The sequence below is a fragment of the Acinonyx jubatus genome, chromosome A1 (assembly GCF_027475565.1).
Source record: "Acinonyx jubatus isolate Ajub_Pintada_27869175 chromosome A1, VMU_Ajub_asm_v1.0, whole genome shotgun sequence".
Classification (NCBI taxonomy): Eukaryota; Metazoa; Chordata; class Mammalia; order Carnivora; family Felidae; genus Acinonyx; species Acinonyx jubatus.
The window spans coordinates 4,991,606-5,007,960 of NC_069380.1; the positions used below are offsets into that span (position 1 = coordinate 4,991,606).

At 40.6% G+C, this 16,355-nt stretch overlaps 1 protein-coding gene across 3 annotated transcripts in view; it reads right to left on the bottom strand.

Annotated features, from left to right (window-relative positions):
- Window positions 1-14,729, bottom strand: part of MTMR6 (myotubularin related protein 6) — a 40,907-nt gene extending 26,178 nt beyond the window's left edge. The window contains exons 1-2 of one of the 3 annotated variants that reach the window (XM_027064560.2): window positions 14,558-14,729; window positions 3,326-3,442 (exon numbers count right to left, since the gene is read on the bottom strand). In XM_027064560.2, coding sequence (XP_026920361.1) covers window positions 3,326-3,442; window positions 14,558-14,581 — 141 coding nt within the window. In that variant the 5' untranslated portion in view covers window positions 14,582-14,729. The remainder of the gene's footprint in view (window positions 1-3,325; window positions 3,443-14,557) is intronic. The other 2 variants (XM_027064559.2, XM_027064558.2) reach the window with 2 other exon arrangements.
- Window positions 14,730-16,355: the final 1,626 nt, after the last annotated feature.

Below are 16,355 nucleotides of genomic sequence, written 5' to 3' on the forward strand. Positions count from 1 at the left end.
TTCCTACCTTCTCTTACCTACTCTTACCTTCCTCTAATCCATTTTCTACAGGGCAGGTGATGACTATTAAAAAACGATGTAGAAAACAGCAATCTGGTCATGTCATTTCCCACACTCTGGGTTCTAGACTCATTTCCAGCCCCTCCCCACATCGACTTCGACTGACAAGGGCCCTTTCTGCATCAACCTCCTTCACACACACTCAGTTGTTCTTACTAACTGGCAAACTGTAGGTCTGCCTCTTCACCTAGGAACTTCTAGTATTACTTCTGGCCTTTGCTTCAACCTCACCACCAAGAAAAACAGCCTGACAACCCCCATGGCCTTTCCCATGGGAAAAGTTAGGTCCTCTCCATTTTCTTATCCCTTATCAGCCTATACTTTTCCATCACGGCACTCAGAACACGAGTAATTCCTTGTATACAGTGAATGTCTATTTCTCCAGCTAGATGTTGGGAACTTCATACAGAGCAATACCACAGCTAAGTTGAGCAACGTTCTATCTCTAGCACCTAACACAGTATCTGGAGCATTGGAGTGACCCTGCTCAAATAGAAAAAGAAAGTTTCAACTGTTATATCTTATACATGCAAACTTAAAATCGGACCAAACCAGCAATACAGGTGTCACTGCTTATACCTCCCTTACAATGTTTCCTGACTGAATGAATAGGAAGTTCTACTATAAACTCAATACTTGATGGCATTTTAAAGATATAGTTATCATTCATATGAGTTCTAATATTCTGTTTGCTACTAAAAAAAGTTTTCTTTTTCTCAATACCATTCCTATTAATTTAAAGCATTTTTTAAAATGTTTACTTAAGAGAGCAAGCAGGGTAGGGGCAGAGAGAGAAGAGACAGAGAATCCCAAGCAGGCTCTGCACTCAGTGAAAAGCCCAACACAGGGCTCAAACTCATGAACCGTGAGATGATGACCTAAGCCAAAATCAAGAGACCGACAGTTAACCGACTTAGCCACCCAGGCACCCGTACTTTAAAATATGTACAGAAAAGTTTTCTGGAAAATAAAAGATCTCAAGAGTTATAGCAGATTCCTGAATGATAAAACTCAATCATGACAAGAAATAAATTCATCCCAAATTAATCTAAAACTTTAATGTAAGTTCCAATAAATAATTCCAAATGGCTTTTTGCCTTTTTCTGTGGTAGGGTAAGAGACGGCTGGTTATTTTTATATCATATATGTGTATTATATAATTATAAAATTAAATGCTGGTATTATTAATCACTAATTATATATTTTTTCTAAAGTTCACATGCAAGATTAAATCTATAATATAATCAAGATAAGCTTAAAAAAGACTAATGAGGAAAGAATTTGCTCCACAGACATTAAAAGTATACATCACACAAATATTTAACACACACTACACATGTACGGCTCACACTTGTGGCTAACATTTAGCACTGTTAACACTGATATTAGCAGGCCTGTGCCAAGTTACTCAAAATGATCTAATACTAGCATCTAAATAGAGAACAAGAGACAACAGCTACTGTAATAATATGTCACTATCGCGATTCTAATTATGACCCAAAATTATTTGCAAGAAAATGCTGCAGAGACCGACTCCGCCAATAACTAGTGACATGACCTTGAAAGAAAAATCATCTGTAAAATGAGAAAAAAGATAAAAAGTTGGTAAGTCTCTAGATCTAAAATGTTCATTTCTGTGGATCTACTATATGAAACAGATTTCATTCAGGAGAGACATATGGGAATATACTGATAAGAAGGCATTTTAAAGACAGTAATAGGAGAGGACAACACCGATATTTTTTCACTGCCCCAAAACTATGTTCTCAACATCTGCAAGAAGAGGTCTAGGGGAAACTTGCACATGTATCGCGAGGAGATGGGTAACATACTGAGAAGGTATTAGGACAGACGGACAAAGGAAGCGTAGATAGAGTGGGGGGTAGCATGACTAAGGATTTTACAAGGCCCTCCTGGCAGCTCCCGGGCCAACACTGCGTGGGGAGAAGTCCAGTGCCTCTTGGGAACACAACTTCTCCGAGATCAACATCTCAGGGAAGTATCTTGACTTACTTACTGCAATCACGTATCAACTGGATGGCCTTCCTGGGAAAATCAAGAGTACAATCAAAGAGAGATTGTATTAAAAAGCTAGAGTCAATCAAGGAATGTGCTACTGGTACAGTGGAAGCAATATATCAAAAGAACAGGACAGGGAGCCTAAAAGCAGGCCCTCCCTTTATCTATCACAGTTGATAGTACACATTAATGCAACAAAACCGTCAGTAAATGGTGCCAGTATCCATATGAAAAGAACATAAAAATGAATCCCTAAGTCATATCGCCCACCAAAATATTTCCCAGAAAGATTAACAACTTATACTTGAAACACAAAATGTAAGTTTTTAGAAAAAAAAAAAAAAATAGAATCCCTTAAGTCACAAGACAGCATAAACCATAAAAGAAACAATGAAAATCTAATACATTAAAATTTCAAACTTTAGTTGCAAGACGTATACACATACAAGACAAGCCACACACTGGGAGAAGTTATCTACGACACACACACCTGACAAAACATTAAAAACCAAAATTCTTATAAAGCCAGTAAAAGGATAAACAGCCCAACAGAAAAAGAAAAGGAAACCTAAAGGCCAAAATATCTGAAAGGACAACTTTCTCATAATCAGAAAATTAAAATCACAATTGCACATCCACCAGGGAGGCAAACATTGTAAAGCTGACAATGTCAATGTTGCTGATGAGGGCGGACCAGGAGTCACACTCTACTGAGAATATTCTGAAACAACTATTTTGGAGAGGTGCCACACTTAGCAAAGGAAAAGAAGCACTTATCTTAGACCCAGTAATTCTACTCTCAGCCAGATACCTCCGAGACACTCTGGTACATATACAGGAAGAAATATGTATAAAATATCCATTACTGTACTGTTTGATCTATAATCAATCAACTTAAAAAACACTGTAATTGCAATTTGGTATAAAAATACCACGGAATAGGCCATTTGATCTATTAAACATGGGCATGTATTATTTACATTTTTAAAAATTAAAAGGAACAAGCAGGTATTTTATAATTATTTATGCAGATAAAAAGAGCCTTGCTATATTCTATAAAAAATTTCCACATTCCACATGGTATCTTTGTTTTATTAGGAGGGAGGGTAGAGAATAGGCTGTTGAATTTTGTTGAAAATAGGTAACCAAGGATTAAATTATTTGTACATGACCGAAATAAAACACAGCTATAAGCCAAGTCCATTATTATAAGCATGGTAAGCAGCACAGCAGATGTCCTTCTTACCCAGGTTTCTTTCTGATGAGAGTCTATAAATAATAGATGTGTGGCTGTAAGATAGAGTGTTCCTGTTAGTGACTTGTTGCTGGTACTGAATCGGTCAAGTAATTTCACTTGCTCAACCTAAAAAAAAAAAAAAAAAAAAAAAGATGTTATCTCTCATTTCACAAGTAATACAAATTCTTTGTTATTCCAGGATTTAAATGATCAGCTCCAATTTTTTTTCCTCCTTCTGTTCAAACACACGAGTTTATTTAATGTTGAACATTAAATTTCACGTATCTCGGGGAACAGGTACACCATCAGTAACCTGGGTACTTTTTAGAGTTAAAATTATAACCGATACAGGAACACCGTAAAAAAATATTAACACAGATACTAAGTGGAACAGAAAGGAAGCATGTGGTATAAACAGAAACAGTTTTCATATCCAAGAGTCCGTAAATGTTAGGTTGGCAAATTAAGTAATAAATACAAAAGGTCATTTACCTAGGGTCATGGAGGTAAACTACCAGAAAAATGAAATCAGGAAACAGTTAAATGGTTGCAAACTCCGACTGAATTTCTCTATTCTCTTCACCACTCCACCCAAGACCATGTTTTGTAGCCACCTCTGTGCTTTTCCTCACACTGTTCTCCCTTTCTAAGACAGTCTCTTCCGCTTAGCTAAGTGCTAAGCACTCTTCAAGGCTCACTGATGCCCAGTCTCTTAACCCGAGTCCTTCTCAGAAAATTAATTGATTAATGTCTCAGCTTTGTAGTTCCTCCCGGCTCTGAATGCCCCGTCACGGATTATGTCACACGCTGCTTCCGTGTTGTCTAGTGGATGAGGCAGTGAGGCACATAGTAGATCTTTATTAATAGTAAACACCCACGCATGCCCTGTGCGCACGCGCACACGCAGGGTTGCCATTGGGGAATGGGGTTAGAGTTGGCGGGAATGTGCAGGATGCTACTGTTTTGAAAACAGTATTTATGGCTGTGCATGCTCATGGGGACGGGAAAAAAGTAAAACAACCATAACCAACTTAAAATTTTGATCGGCAGCTGTAAGAGTAGGCTGTGGATAATTCTTTAACTTGTGTGTCTTCAAAACCAGATTACTAACAGTTATCTCATTAATTCTGTACTTTTCCCATACATATTTTGTTCCTTACTAAAAGTGAAGAAACAAATGCCCCCCATTATGAAATTATGATCTTCAGTGTAATAACTACCATGTAAAACACTAATTAGCTTCCCCCAAAGAAATTTCCTTCCAGGGTTTTGCACTCATAACAGTTGCTGTCCAAATAAGTCAAAACTTAAACGTAAAAATAAAGCACCTGTTTTTGACAGAAAATTTTATTTGCAAGATTAAGGCAATGAATTGAGTTTTAAGTCTTTCTTCTGGAAACTTATAGAGATATGATCTAATAATGGCTCAGTTCTCACAGTTGATTTGACAGGCAAAAACTGCCAGATCATCATACTCCTTGTCCTTTATAAAAGACAATAGGAAAACCTCCTTCTTATAAACCCGTATGAAGATTTCCCTTGGAGATCAGATTTGTTTAGGACCACTCCCTCCTTAGATAAAATTCTAACTTCATTGTGCAACACACTTTGAATCCACACTTAAATTTAAACACTTTTAAAACAATGGGTCAATTACTGTTTACCCCTCTTCCGCCGTGCTGGACTTGGCTGTAAGGGCACTGCGGCCAACCAACAGCAATGACCCCGGTATAAAATCTCACCTGCCGCATCTCTGAAGCAATGAAAGTGAAGTGCCAATGGCACTGAAGAGAACTGATGAATATACTTGGAAATAAAGGTGACTATAAAGTGTCGACACTACTCAAACAATTTGTGCCACTTCACACGCTACTCAGAAAAGATAAAAAAAAAAAGGATATTGGCAAGTAGTTTAAAGGGAGTAGGGGCTGATGTTGTTATTACCATTTATTTAAATGAACAGCAAGTTCTTTTTAAGTCCACATGAAGAGTTTTAATCTGTGGATTTTTAAAAGGTCATAAGTATTTCTTGTTATGCTCCAATCATAAGCTGTAATAATTTCTTGACAAGGCACAAATTCTCTACACACGATTATCCACATGCAAAACAATCACACCACTTTTCATTTGAATGTTAACCCTCTTCCCTCCATCCCCTACCTGGGGCTCTTGTCCACTGTCATTGGGTTAGCCTATACGTTAATGATTCCCCAAACTAAATGCCAACTCTGAGCTCTCCTGAATTTACACCGTCTGTTATACATATAATAACAATAATTCCTGACATAGTACTGAGGTCTTATTATGTGGCCAGTACTATGATAAGTGCTTCACATACATTATTTCATTGCTTTTCACAATTCCTATGTGGTACGTACTATTAGTGTCTGTATAAAAAATGAGACTTAGAGAAGTTAAATGTCCCAACACCACACAGCAAGTAACGGCTAGTGAGCGGAACAGCACTGAACAGGAATAGTCTGATTCCTGAAGTAGGACACCTTCCCACCATGCTAAACTGCTCTACTTGAGTGTCTAAAGAGTTATGTTAAGCATGTGAAGATGAAACTGATTTTCCCTCACCCCTCACAAACAGGTTCCCAATCCTGTATTTCTGAACTGAGTGAATATTAACCCGTCCTCATCCAGTCACCCACATTAGAAATCTGGGACTCATCCTATGATCCCCAACGTTCAATTAATCACCAATTCCTACCAATTTTATGGCCTACATATTCTAAAAATCTGCACCTTCCACTACTATTAGGGTAGTTCCTACAATATAATGAAATCATCTGTTCACGTGCCCATCTCTCCCACTCAAGCTATAACATACCCCAGGGCAAGAACTCTTATTTTTTTAATAAAGTCTTTTTTTTTTAATGTTTATTTTGAGAGAGGGATCAAGCACAAACGGAGGAGGGGCAGAGAAAGAGGGACAGAGGATCCGAAGCAGGTTCTGTGCTGACAGCAGAGAGCCCGATGAGGGGCTTGAACCCATGGACTAGGAGATTACGACTTGAGCCAAAGCCGGACGCTTAACTGTATGAGCCACCCAGGCACCTCAAGAACTGTCTCTTATTTTATGTCTGACTACCTAACGACTAGTTTAACATTTGACACAATAAATGTTTGTTAAACAAAAGTGAACAGCCACAGAGAAATTTCTCACAGGGGGGGAAAGAGAAGGTGCCCACAATTTACGAGTGGTCTCTTTTGCTGAAATCATCCAAGAGATTCATTACATAAAATTCTTCTTTGTAACATTATACTGTCCCTAAGGTCTCTCCGCCACCTTTTCCCTACACAGTAGGTGAACAGTAGACATTCAGGGGTTTACAACTAAATGAACAAACTTAAAATTAGTGGAAAAATTACTAATAGGGTTCAGCTTTTTTTGTTTTTAAATACATGTGTGGACTCTCAGTCTGCTATTCCCACCTCATCACCCAATTAGGACAAAGTCACTCTTCTTCTAGAGCTGCGTAACACTACATGGCTCTTTCAGGCTTGCTGTCTATCAAGATTAGAAATTCAGGTCACAGATACTCTTCCTGGGGCACCTGTGTGGGTCAGTCGGTTGAGTGTCCCACTCTTGATCGCAGCTTAGATCTTGATCTCAGGGTCATAGTTCAGGCCCAGTATTGGGCTCCGTGTTGAATGTGGATCCTACTTAAAAACAAACAAAACTCTTCCTAACACTCCAAGCCTATTTCTTGATTCCCCCTAATTTCTATATCCAAAATTATCTGAAACTCCATTTATTAGATCTCTAATTCTGGCTACCTACACACAAGTCCCAAAGCCTACCTGTTCCTCTGAATCATCTCCAAAACTCTACATAAATATAAATCCCAAGCCCCACTGAACTACATTCAGTCATCTCAGAAGATGGAGACCAATATAAATATAAATACATAGACATAAATATAAATACATATGTATAAATACATACATATATTCTTTAAATACATATATGTATTTAAAGAATCTGTATTTTTATGAAGCTCACCGGGTCATTTTTACGCAACAGGTAGTCCTTCTAACTTTAACTCCAAATTAATGCCTCTTGCTCTTAACTCACATTAGGCTAGGTTCCTTCCCTATCTTTATGCTCTTTTCCCAAATATTTAAGGCCCCATCTCGTGTAGTCCCCCCAATTTTTAAAAGAGCTTCTTACAACTGTGGCCCCTTAAAATATGCAACTGCATTATGGGCATGTACATACACTCCCCTGCCCTTCCTCCCTCCCCACGCATACACACACATCTTTAAAGAACATAGAAAAAGGGGTACCTCGGTGGCTCAGGTAATGATCTCTCGGTTCATGAGTTTGAGCCCCACGTCAGGCTCTGTGCTGACAGCTCAGAGCCTGGAACCTGCTTCAGATTCTGTGTCTCCCTCTCTCTCTGCACCTCCCCCACTCTCTCTCTTTCACAAAATGAATAAACATTAAAAAAATTATGAAGAGCATAGGACGAACATGAACATAAACATACATTATAAAGAAAGAGAGTTTACTAAAAAAAAAAAGAGTTTACTAACTCATTCAACAAAATTTTACCAGCTAGCAACTAAAGGTCAATTTGTCTGGGCCTCGTTTTCTTTATCTGCAAAATAAGTACAATAATCTCTCCCTTGAGGGCTGCAGTAAGGTTGGATAGTAAATGTAGGTACTTTACCCCAAGGTTGCTTGAAAAACAGTAAGCAATAAAGTGCTCAAATGTTTGCAAAAATTACTACTGTTATTAAGTTAGTTAGCTGATAAGGTAAGTTGAGCCCTGACAGTCCTCTATATTAAAACGATGTCAAGTCAAATGGAGAAAAGGAGGAAGAGGCACACCGACCCAATATTCTAATGTGTGCTACAGCTGGAAAAAACTATGTTTTCCTAATATAATATTGAAAGCAAAGCTCAACAAAATTTTCTTAACTAATACACAGAAAATACAGAATTCTCAATAGAAGAGACAGAACACAAAAGGGGGGGGCATAACATTTATTTGATGAAAAAGAAACTCCCGTTAAAGTAGAGCATCTGTGATGCTACAGATAAAAGGATACAAAGGGAGGATTTTAAGCACCGTAGCCCATGATCGGATACGGTTTTTAAGATCTTTCCAATGGCAACGTGGAGAAAATGTTGAGTAGAGAAGAGATGGGAGGAAGGAAACCAGGTAAGAGGCTAATGGAGTGATCTAAGGGTGCCTGGGAGAGACTAGTAAGACCTGGATTAAGCCGCAACAGACAGGATAAAGAAGAAGCCCATCGTGAGATAACGAAACTGAGGTGAGGAGGAAGGAGAAGTAGAGAAATAGAGGCTTCTTGAAGATGTTAATCTCGTCAGACCGGGTGCCATTCACTAAGATAAGGTATAAAAAGAAATATAAATCTGAGGGAAGAGAGATTACATATGACTCAATTGAGGATTATTTACCTTAGTAAATGAAAAATTATATTCACATCAGAAAATATAATAGAAAAATCATTACATGACTGCCTCAATATGGCAATCGCTATATGGATGTGGCAGATAATAAAATGAACCTGAACATTAGTCCAAAATGTTTATTTAGTACTTTAGGTTCCGGAGAAACTTTAGGTTCTGAGAAAATTTACTAATTATTCTGTTCTTTGCTGCAAATCCTAAGGTAACTGTAAAAAAAAAAAAAAAAAGGAAATCGGATCTTTTTCTTCGCTAAAATTATCAGCATACAAATTTCAAACCAGAGACTCAGCCAATTTCTAAACACCAACTGCTGCCTCATATTTCCCTTTTTCACCAAGGAGCCAGAAGTACTTCACAGATGTTGCGACAGATCTTTCCCAGTGTTTTCCTGGAAACGTTTTAAGTCAGGTATTTAGGGAACCACAACTCTTTCAATTGACTAGCACTGAGGCCCTACAGAAATAGTGTTAGGATCCCTTAATTATAGGTATTACCACGGGCAAGAAGACAGTGGGGAAGAAGGAAAAGGTTTTGGGAAAAGAATAAACAAAGAAGAAATGATGCCGGGAGAACAGAACTGGAGGGTATGGTCATTATGGCGAGGATGGGAAACGCCAACACATTATTTTGAGGGCACGTAAGCTGAATTGTTGCCAACTTTGGGCCTGCACCGAAAGGTCCCCTAATGGTCTAAACAGGAAGTTCAAATTTCAGCTGATTACAAAGCTGGAAAGGAAAAACGCAGGGAATCACACATACTCAGAATCACGTCTAGAAAATCCAGACACCAAGTGGCCTCTGGGACAAGAAAGGACCCATGGCTACCCTCCAAGTTCTGCATCAAACAGCTGTACTTTACAACTCCCCGACAAAGGTTACTGAAGCAGAAAATGCACTGTCAGGGTTTCTCTGACTTGTCGTGAGCCACCCCTATAGCCAGGCACCCATTGGGACTCTTAGTATCCACACTCCGCAGCACTGACGTCTTTCAAAAAGAAAGAGCGTCAAGCTGCCTTTGTGAGGTGGAAGATGAACCTCAAGAGGGCAGTGACTGCCATCTTTCTTTGTTCGTGTACCCCCGGTTCCTACAATAGCGTCTAGCTGAATAAATCACCAATGAGACCGATCATAAATCCAAGGACACTTTTCAATCCTGTCTTACTTTGCTTTTCTGCAGCATTGGACACAGCTGACTTTTCATGAATGGCTTCCTGTCTCACTCAGGAAAAGCAAAGATTTCACATCAGCCTTCAAGGCCTGCCCCTTTGCCCCACTTTTAATCTACTAAAGTGCTCTCTCCTTCACTCACTCTACTCTAGCCACGCTGGTCTTCTTGCTAGTTCGTACTAAGCAGGCATGCCCAGCACGGGGTTTCTGCCCTTGTTGTTCCCTCTTCTGGGACTCTCCCAGCCACCCCTTCCCAACCCCTGTCCCTGTGAAGACGGCTTGCTCCCTCATCACTTTCAGGTCTCTACTCAAGTGTCACTATCTCTGTAAAGACTTCCCTAACTACCCTACTTACAACCATCCTCCCCCAACCCCACTCTGGCACTCTCCACAGCAGTTATTATCATCTACCATGTTATATATTTGACTTATTAACCTTGTTTACTGTTATGTCTTCCCCAGCGAGCAGATGAGTTTTATAACGGCAGGGACTTTTGTCTGATTTACTGACCACCGTTTCCCCAGTGCCTAAAATATACAAGCCTAAAGACAAGGAGAGAGCAGAGGAAGAGGAAGCAAAGAAGGAAATCAGAATAGGGAAAACTGTTCCCTTCCGGTGACTTGCCTCTTCCCGTTTTATCCCTAATACCCTTTCTCTGACTCCTCTTCTCCTGCTTGCCCCTTTGTAAGTATTCTCGGGGCTCTAACCTTCACACTCTTCTCCACAGAGCCTCTATGTGTACTCCTTGCAGAAACTCATCCATAAAAGAAAAAATCAATCATTACCTAAACACTGACAACTCCCAAATCTTCTTCGGGACCACACTTCTCCCCTGACCCTAGACCCTCATAATCAGCCACCTGCTAGACACAACCCGACCACCTAAGTTCCTCTCCTCCATCCCCTACTTTCCTTCCATTTCTACTCATGCTGAGCTACCTCACTATTCAAATCTCTTGATTAGACCATTACTCTGTGGAGAAGAGGAGTGTTATGGTTAAGAGAACAGGACTGGTATCAGAAAGATCTAGATTCGGGGCACCCGGGTGGCCCCGTCGGTTGAGCGTCTGACTTCCGCTCAGGTCATGATCTCACAGTTTGCGAGTTCAAGCCCCGCGTCAGGCTCTGTGCTGACAGCTCAGGGTCTGGAGCCTGATTGGGATTCTGTGTCTCCCTCTCTCTCTGCCCCTCCCCCACTCACACCGTCTCTCTCTCTCTCCCCTTCAAAAATAAATAAATATTTAAAAATTTAAAAAAAAGAAAGAAAGATCTGGATTCACGTTTCCACTTCTTACCTAGTAAAGCTAGCTGTTTGAGTCAGGACAAGATATTTAATCCTCTGCAGGCTGGGGTTTTCCCACCTGTCTAATGGGATAATATTAGTGAGTCAAAGTGGCATTTTACATGGGGAAAAGCATTCAGGTGCTCCCCACAAACTACTGGTTCTTATTTTTAGTCATTCCCAGTTTTGCATATCTTTCCCTCTGTGTAACTGATACATGTACGATCTTACATTCTAAGGACAAAACGGGTAGCAAGCTAAGAACAAACTAGGCGTTACTTCTGGAATAATTCACTTGAATCCTAGTGAGGTCAGATTTTCATAGGACACTCCAATCTTTAGTAAACTCTAGAAAGCAGTCTTCCGTATAGAACTTAGGAAAAACATTCTTCCATTACATTCTGTAAAGTTCCATTCACAAACAGCATGATATCATTCGACATCAACAGATGATGTCAGCCAAAGCACTGGAGCCTGGCAGGGATAGGAGAAAGACTGTATAAAGAAGTGTGTCTGCTTCTTTCCCATTGTTTCTTGGCAAGACTATCTCATTATGGCAAAATTAGAGCTCAAAGTGATAGGCATAAGCTTGGAAGTGGTCTTTCCGAAATTCAAATTCACACCTGACATCTTTAGTGGTACAGTTCGTAAACCAAATGTGACCAAAATAGGATGATATTCCTGAATTTTATAGCTATAAAGCCATTTAATCAGTACTCAGCCTCTGGGTAGTAAGCAATAATAAAAAACCTCACAATGACCATAAACTATACAAAAAAAAAAAAAATGCCACATATTATTTACTTATGTCAAAAAGAGATTTGGGAGAAGAAAAAGCTCTTAGAATTACTATGAGATTCATTTCTGATTTAATATTAATACATTTTAACAATTAGATTAAAACTAGAGAAGAAAAAAACATTATGTAATCTTTGGAAGTAGACAAGCCTTGGCTTCGATCTTGGCTCTACCCCTCATTAGATAATTGGGCAGATTACTTCAACTCTCCAAGTCTATTCCCTCATCTGTAAAGGTTGATAATGTACCCAATTGGCAAGGTTATTCAAGAAATTAGTGACAATTTTGCATAAAAAATATATTTGTGAAATTGTAAGTACGATAAAGAAATACTGCACAGTTGGCTCTAGAGACATAGAGTTGCTCAAGAAATGGTCATTATTACTTTCCAAATACAGCGGTCTCAACACAGAACAAGACAATCGTTACGTACGACTACAATCAGTTCTTGATCATAGTGACTAAACTGCTAAATTCAAAACAGCTAAGTAAACTTAAAGCAATTCATTTTTAGTTTTGAAATACAATCATTTTTGCAGTAAATTAACCATGTCCAAGTGAAGGCTACGCATACTAGTATAATAATGCAATAGGCTATGTTCATATCAATCTTTTAAGACTAAGCCATGATTTAAGAAAATATTACAGTAAACGCAATGATCAGAATGTAGAACGAGCTCCAAATCTATCGTGCTTACTGCTACATAACCGGTGTCTGTACGATGCCTGGCACGTAACTGGGACCTGGTAAATATTTGTTTAATTACAGTCTGTCTATAGCCACTTAAGATTATTCCAGAGTACTGGTGGTCCAATGCTAGAAAAATAATTCAAAGTAATAAAAGAGCACAACTTGAGAAGTAATTTTAATAGAAAATTAAATTTTGCTTCTTAAAAAGTCGTAAGAGGACCTGGCTAGACCATCAGCATAGGCCCACTGTGAAAAGCTACTATATAATATACATTCAGAACTTTGGAACCAGGACAAGAACCTGATCTAATGCATACCTCAGCCCTCTTTTCCACCTTTGCATTTTCTACTAGTTTGGTTATTTACTTAATTAGCCTTCTGTTTTCAAACTTTAAGTACCAGCAACTTGAAGAATTACAGAGTTGCTTTACTATTCTTCTCTTTAAAAAAAAGATTTTTTTTATGGGGCGCCTGGGTGGCTCGGTCGGTTAGGCGTCCGACTTCGGCTCAGGTCATGATCTCACGGTCCCTGAGTTCGAGCCCCGCGTAGGGCTCTGTGCTGACAGCTCAGAACCTGGAGCCTGTTTCCGATTCTGTGTCTCCCTCTCTCTCTGACCCTCCCCTGTTCATGCTCTGTCTCTCTCTGTCTCAAAAATAAATAAACATTAAAAAATTTAAAAAAAAAAGATTTTTTTGAAAGGCATTAGTTTTTAGCGTCTTCAATTTTACTATAGTATGCTCAGTCAAAAACAAGCTCCAACAAAAATCCGTGATATCTAACAAAGGTTTGTGAAACATTTTAATGGCACAGACCTCAAACTCTCCATGGAACAAATGAAGACAACGCACGTCTGCTATTTTTCTAAATGAATGGTAACTTTAGGATGTGAGGCAACTGAACAATGGTTTCAGGAAAACACGAAGTCAAGATTCACAGTGGGTCCCTCTTCCCTGTGTTGTTAGGCGCCCAGAGGTCTTCAAATCATGTTATTCCAGTCTTGTCTCGGTTTGTTTTCTCCCTCCCAAGGCTGAAGCTGAACTTAATTGCTGGTAATGTAATTCGGTAACATTCTGATGCTATTCCTTTCAGTTTTAGCATTTGTAATGGAATTATAAGAATATTGTGTGTTCTTAAAAGTAAATGCCTTTCGCACCCAAATGTTAAGCATAGGATTTAATAAGCTCAACTAAAAAAGAGTTTCACCGGACACTTTAAAATATGGGATGCCATTTTTTTCTTCTCCCGTAACTCCTCTGTTAAACTATTCACACTAAAGACAATGAAGTTTTGAAGCACAGAGACGGAATGCCAAATTTAAACGACTGGAGACCGAGACAAGCAAGTGAGATGGAGCAGAGCGCTGATCGCAGCGTCTCCAAAACTTCCATCAGGAATCTGTGACATGGGACAATTCAACGTGAACAAGGAAAAGCTTACACAGTACCGGGACGCTGGTTTGAGGACCCACCCGTTTTCCGGTCTATGGGCGGCGAATGGCTGAAAGCAGCTGGAGCTAAAACAGCCCCAGTTCTGCCCCCCAAAGAGTGTAGCGCTAGAGGGCGGCGACCCATTTCATGGGACTTAACCCCCAGCAGCCCAAATCATCCAGACCCCGACACCCAGGGCTGAAGCGAGACTGCCACTCCCGTAGGTACAGGAGGCCTCCGCACCCACCTCGGCCCAAACTGCCCCTACCCTCCCAGACTAGGCCCAGGCAGGCCCCTCGGGCCTGGGGCCGGGCCCCCGCGCGGCCGCTCCTTAGCCCCGGTCCGGCCAGCCGAGCTCCCATCGCCTCGTCCCTCTGCCGGCTCAGACCATGGCCAGTGGCGAACAGCTCTCTGCGTCCGACTACCTTGGTCGTACGGATGTGCTCCATTTCGAGGAGACGGCCGCCGGCAGCCAGCCTCACGGGCGTACCATGGAGCGACAGAACCCCGGGCGGCCACAACCACCCAGGTCCGGCAGGAACTATCAGCGGGCCAGCGCCGCGGCCAGTCAGCCCGCCCCCTCAGCCCGCCCCCTGGCAGCGTCAACCGCGCAGGCGCAGCCGGCGTGCGCCGTCTCCAAGAGACACTTCCCCAAACCGGCGGCAGCGAAGGGGGCGGGGACCGGCGGGGCAGAGCGTCCTCTGGGGGAGAGGGCGTCTCCTTCTTCTGAGCCACCGTAGATCCTACAGCGCCCCCTGCTTGTGGAGGCTCGCCAACCCCTAGCAGAAGGCGTCCCTCTACCCAGCAGTTGGCCAAGGACAAGAAACGGAGGCGAGCTCGGTGGTTCATAGACTTTTCTTTGCTCAGGAATGGACTGTGTGGACGTCCTTGTGTGAAGAGAATTTAGTGGGTGAGGGCGAGACAAGACGTCACTGAAGTCCATTACCCTGCCAGTGGACAGCACCAAATTTCAATACTTTCTCTTTAGGTGCGGTTGTACTAGAATCTGTTCCAAGGAAATCATCAAATATATTTAGTGTAGCCTTATTTGAAACAATCAAAATTCCCCATACTACAGAATTAGTTATATAAAAGTGTAGTATGTCCATAAACACCAGCATCCATTAAAAAATTATGCGGTAGATCCTAACAAGTAAAAGCTGAACAAACTTGAAAATCATCAACTTTCCCTAGACCTGCAAGAGAACTGAGGTCACCGGGAATATCACTGCCCTCAGAATTAGAGAGGGGCAGGCAAATACAGACAATCACAACTAAAGGAAACAAACCCACAAGCAGCAACCTTCCTGGGCACCAATGCCGGGCAGTTTCTTTTACCTAGTAAATCATGTCCAAATATCCAGAAAAACTTACAAGACATACTAAAGGGCAGAAAACAGTGTGAAGAGACACAGCAAGCATCAAAACCAGACTTGGGTATGACAGGGATGTTGGAATTATCAGACTGCAAATTTAAAACAACTAGGGTTAATATAGGAAAGGGTCTTATTTATCTGGATAAAGGAGACAACACGCAAGAACGGATGGGCAATGGAAACAGAGAGACGAGAGTCCTAAGTAAAAACCAAAAAGAGATAGTAGAGATAAAGAACACTGCAACAGAAATGAATGAAGAATGCCTTTGATGGTGTTATTAGTCTGGACATGGCTGAGGAAAGACATCTCTTTCCTCGGAGAGCTTGAGAATATTTCAAAAACTAAAACTTCCAAAACTAAAACACAAAGAAAACAAAGACTGAAAAAAACCCAGAACAGAATATCCAAGAACTGCAGGACATCTACAAAAGGTGTAGTATACATGTAAAGAACATCTGAAGAGGAAAGAAAGGAACAGAGGCAAGTATTTGCAACAATGTCTGAAAATTTCCCCTGGTTTAATGTTATATGTCAAACCTCAGACCCAGTAAGCTCAGAGAACACCAAGCAGGATAGATGTCAGAGAAACTACACATCATTCTCAAACTATAGAAAATCAAAGATAGAGAAAAAAAGTCCTGAAGAAGCCAGAGGAAAAGAATAGTTTACCTATGGAGAAGCAAAGGTAAGTATCACATTTGACTTCTCTTCAGATGTGAAGAGACCGCACAAGCAAGAAGAGAGCAAAGTGAAATAAAGACTTTCTTAGGTAAATAAAAATTGAGCAGATTTGTTGCCGATAGAGCTGCCTCGGAAAAAATTGTTAAAAGAAGTTCTTCAGAGGGA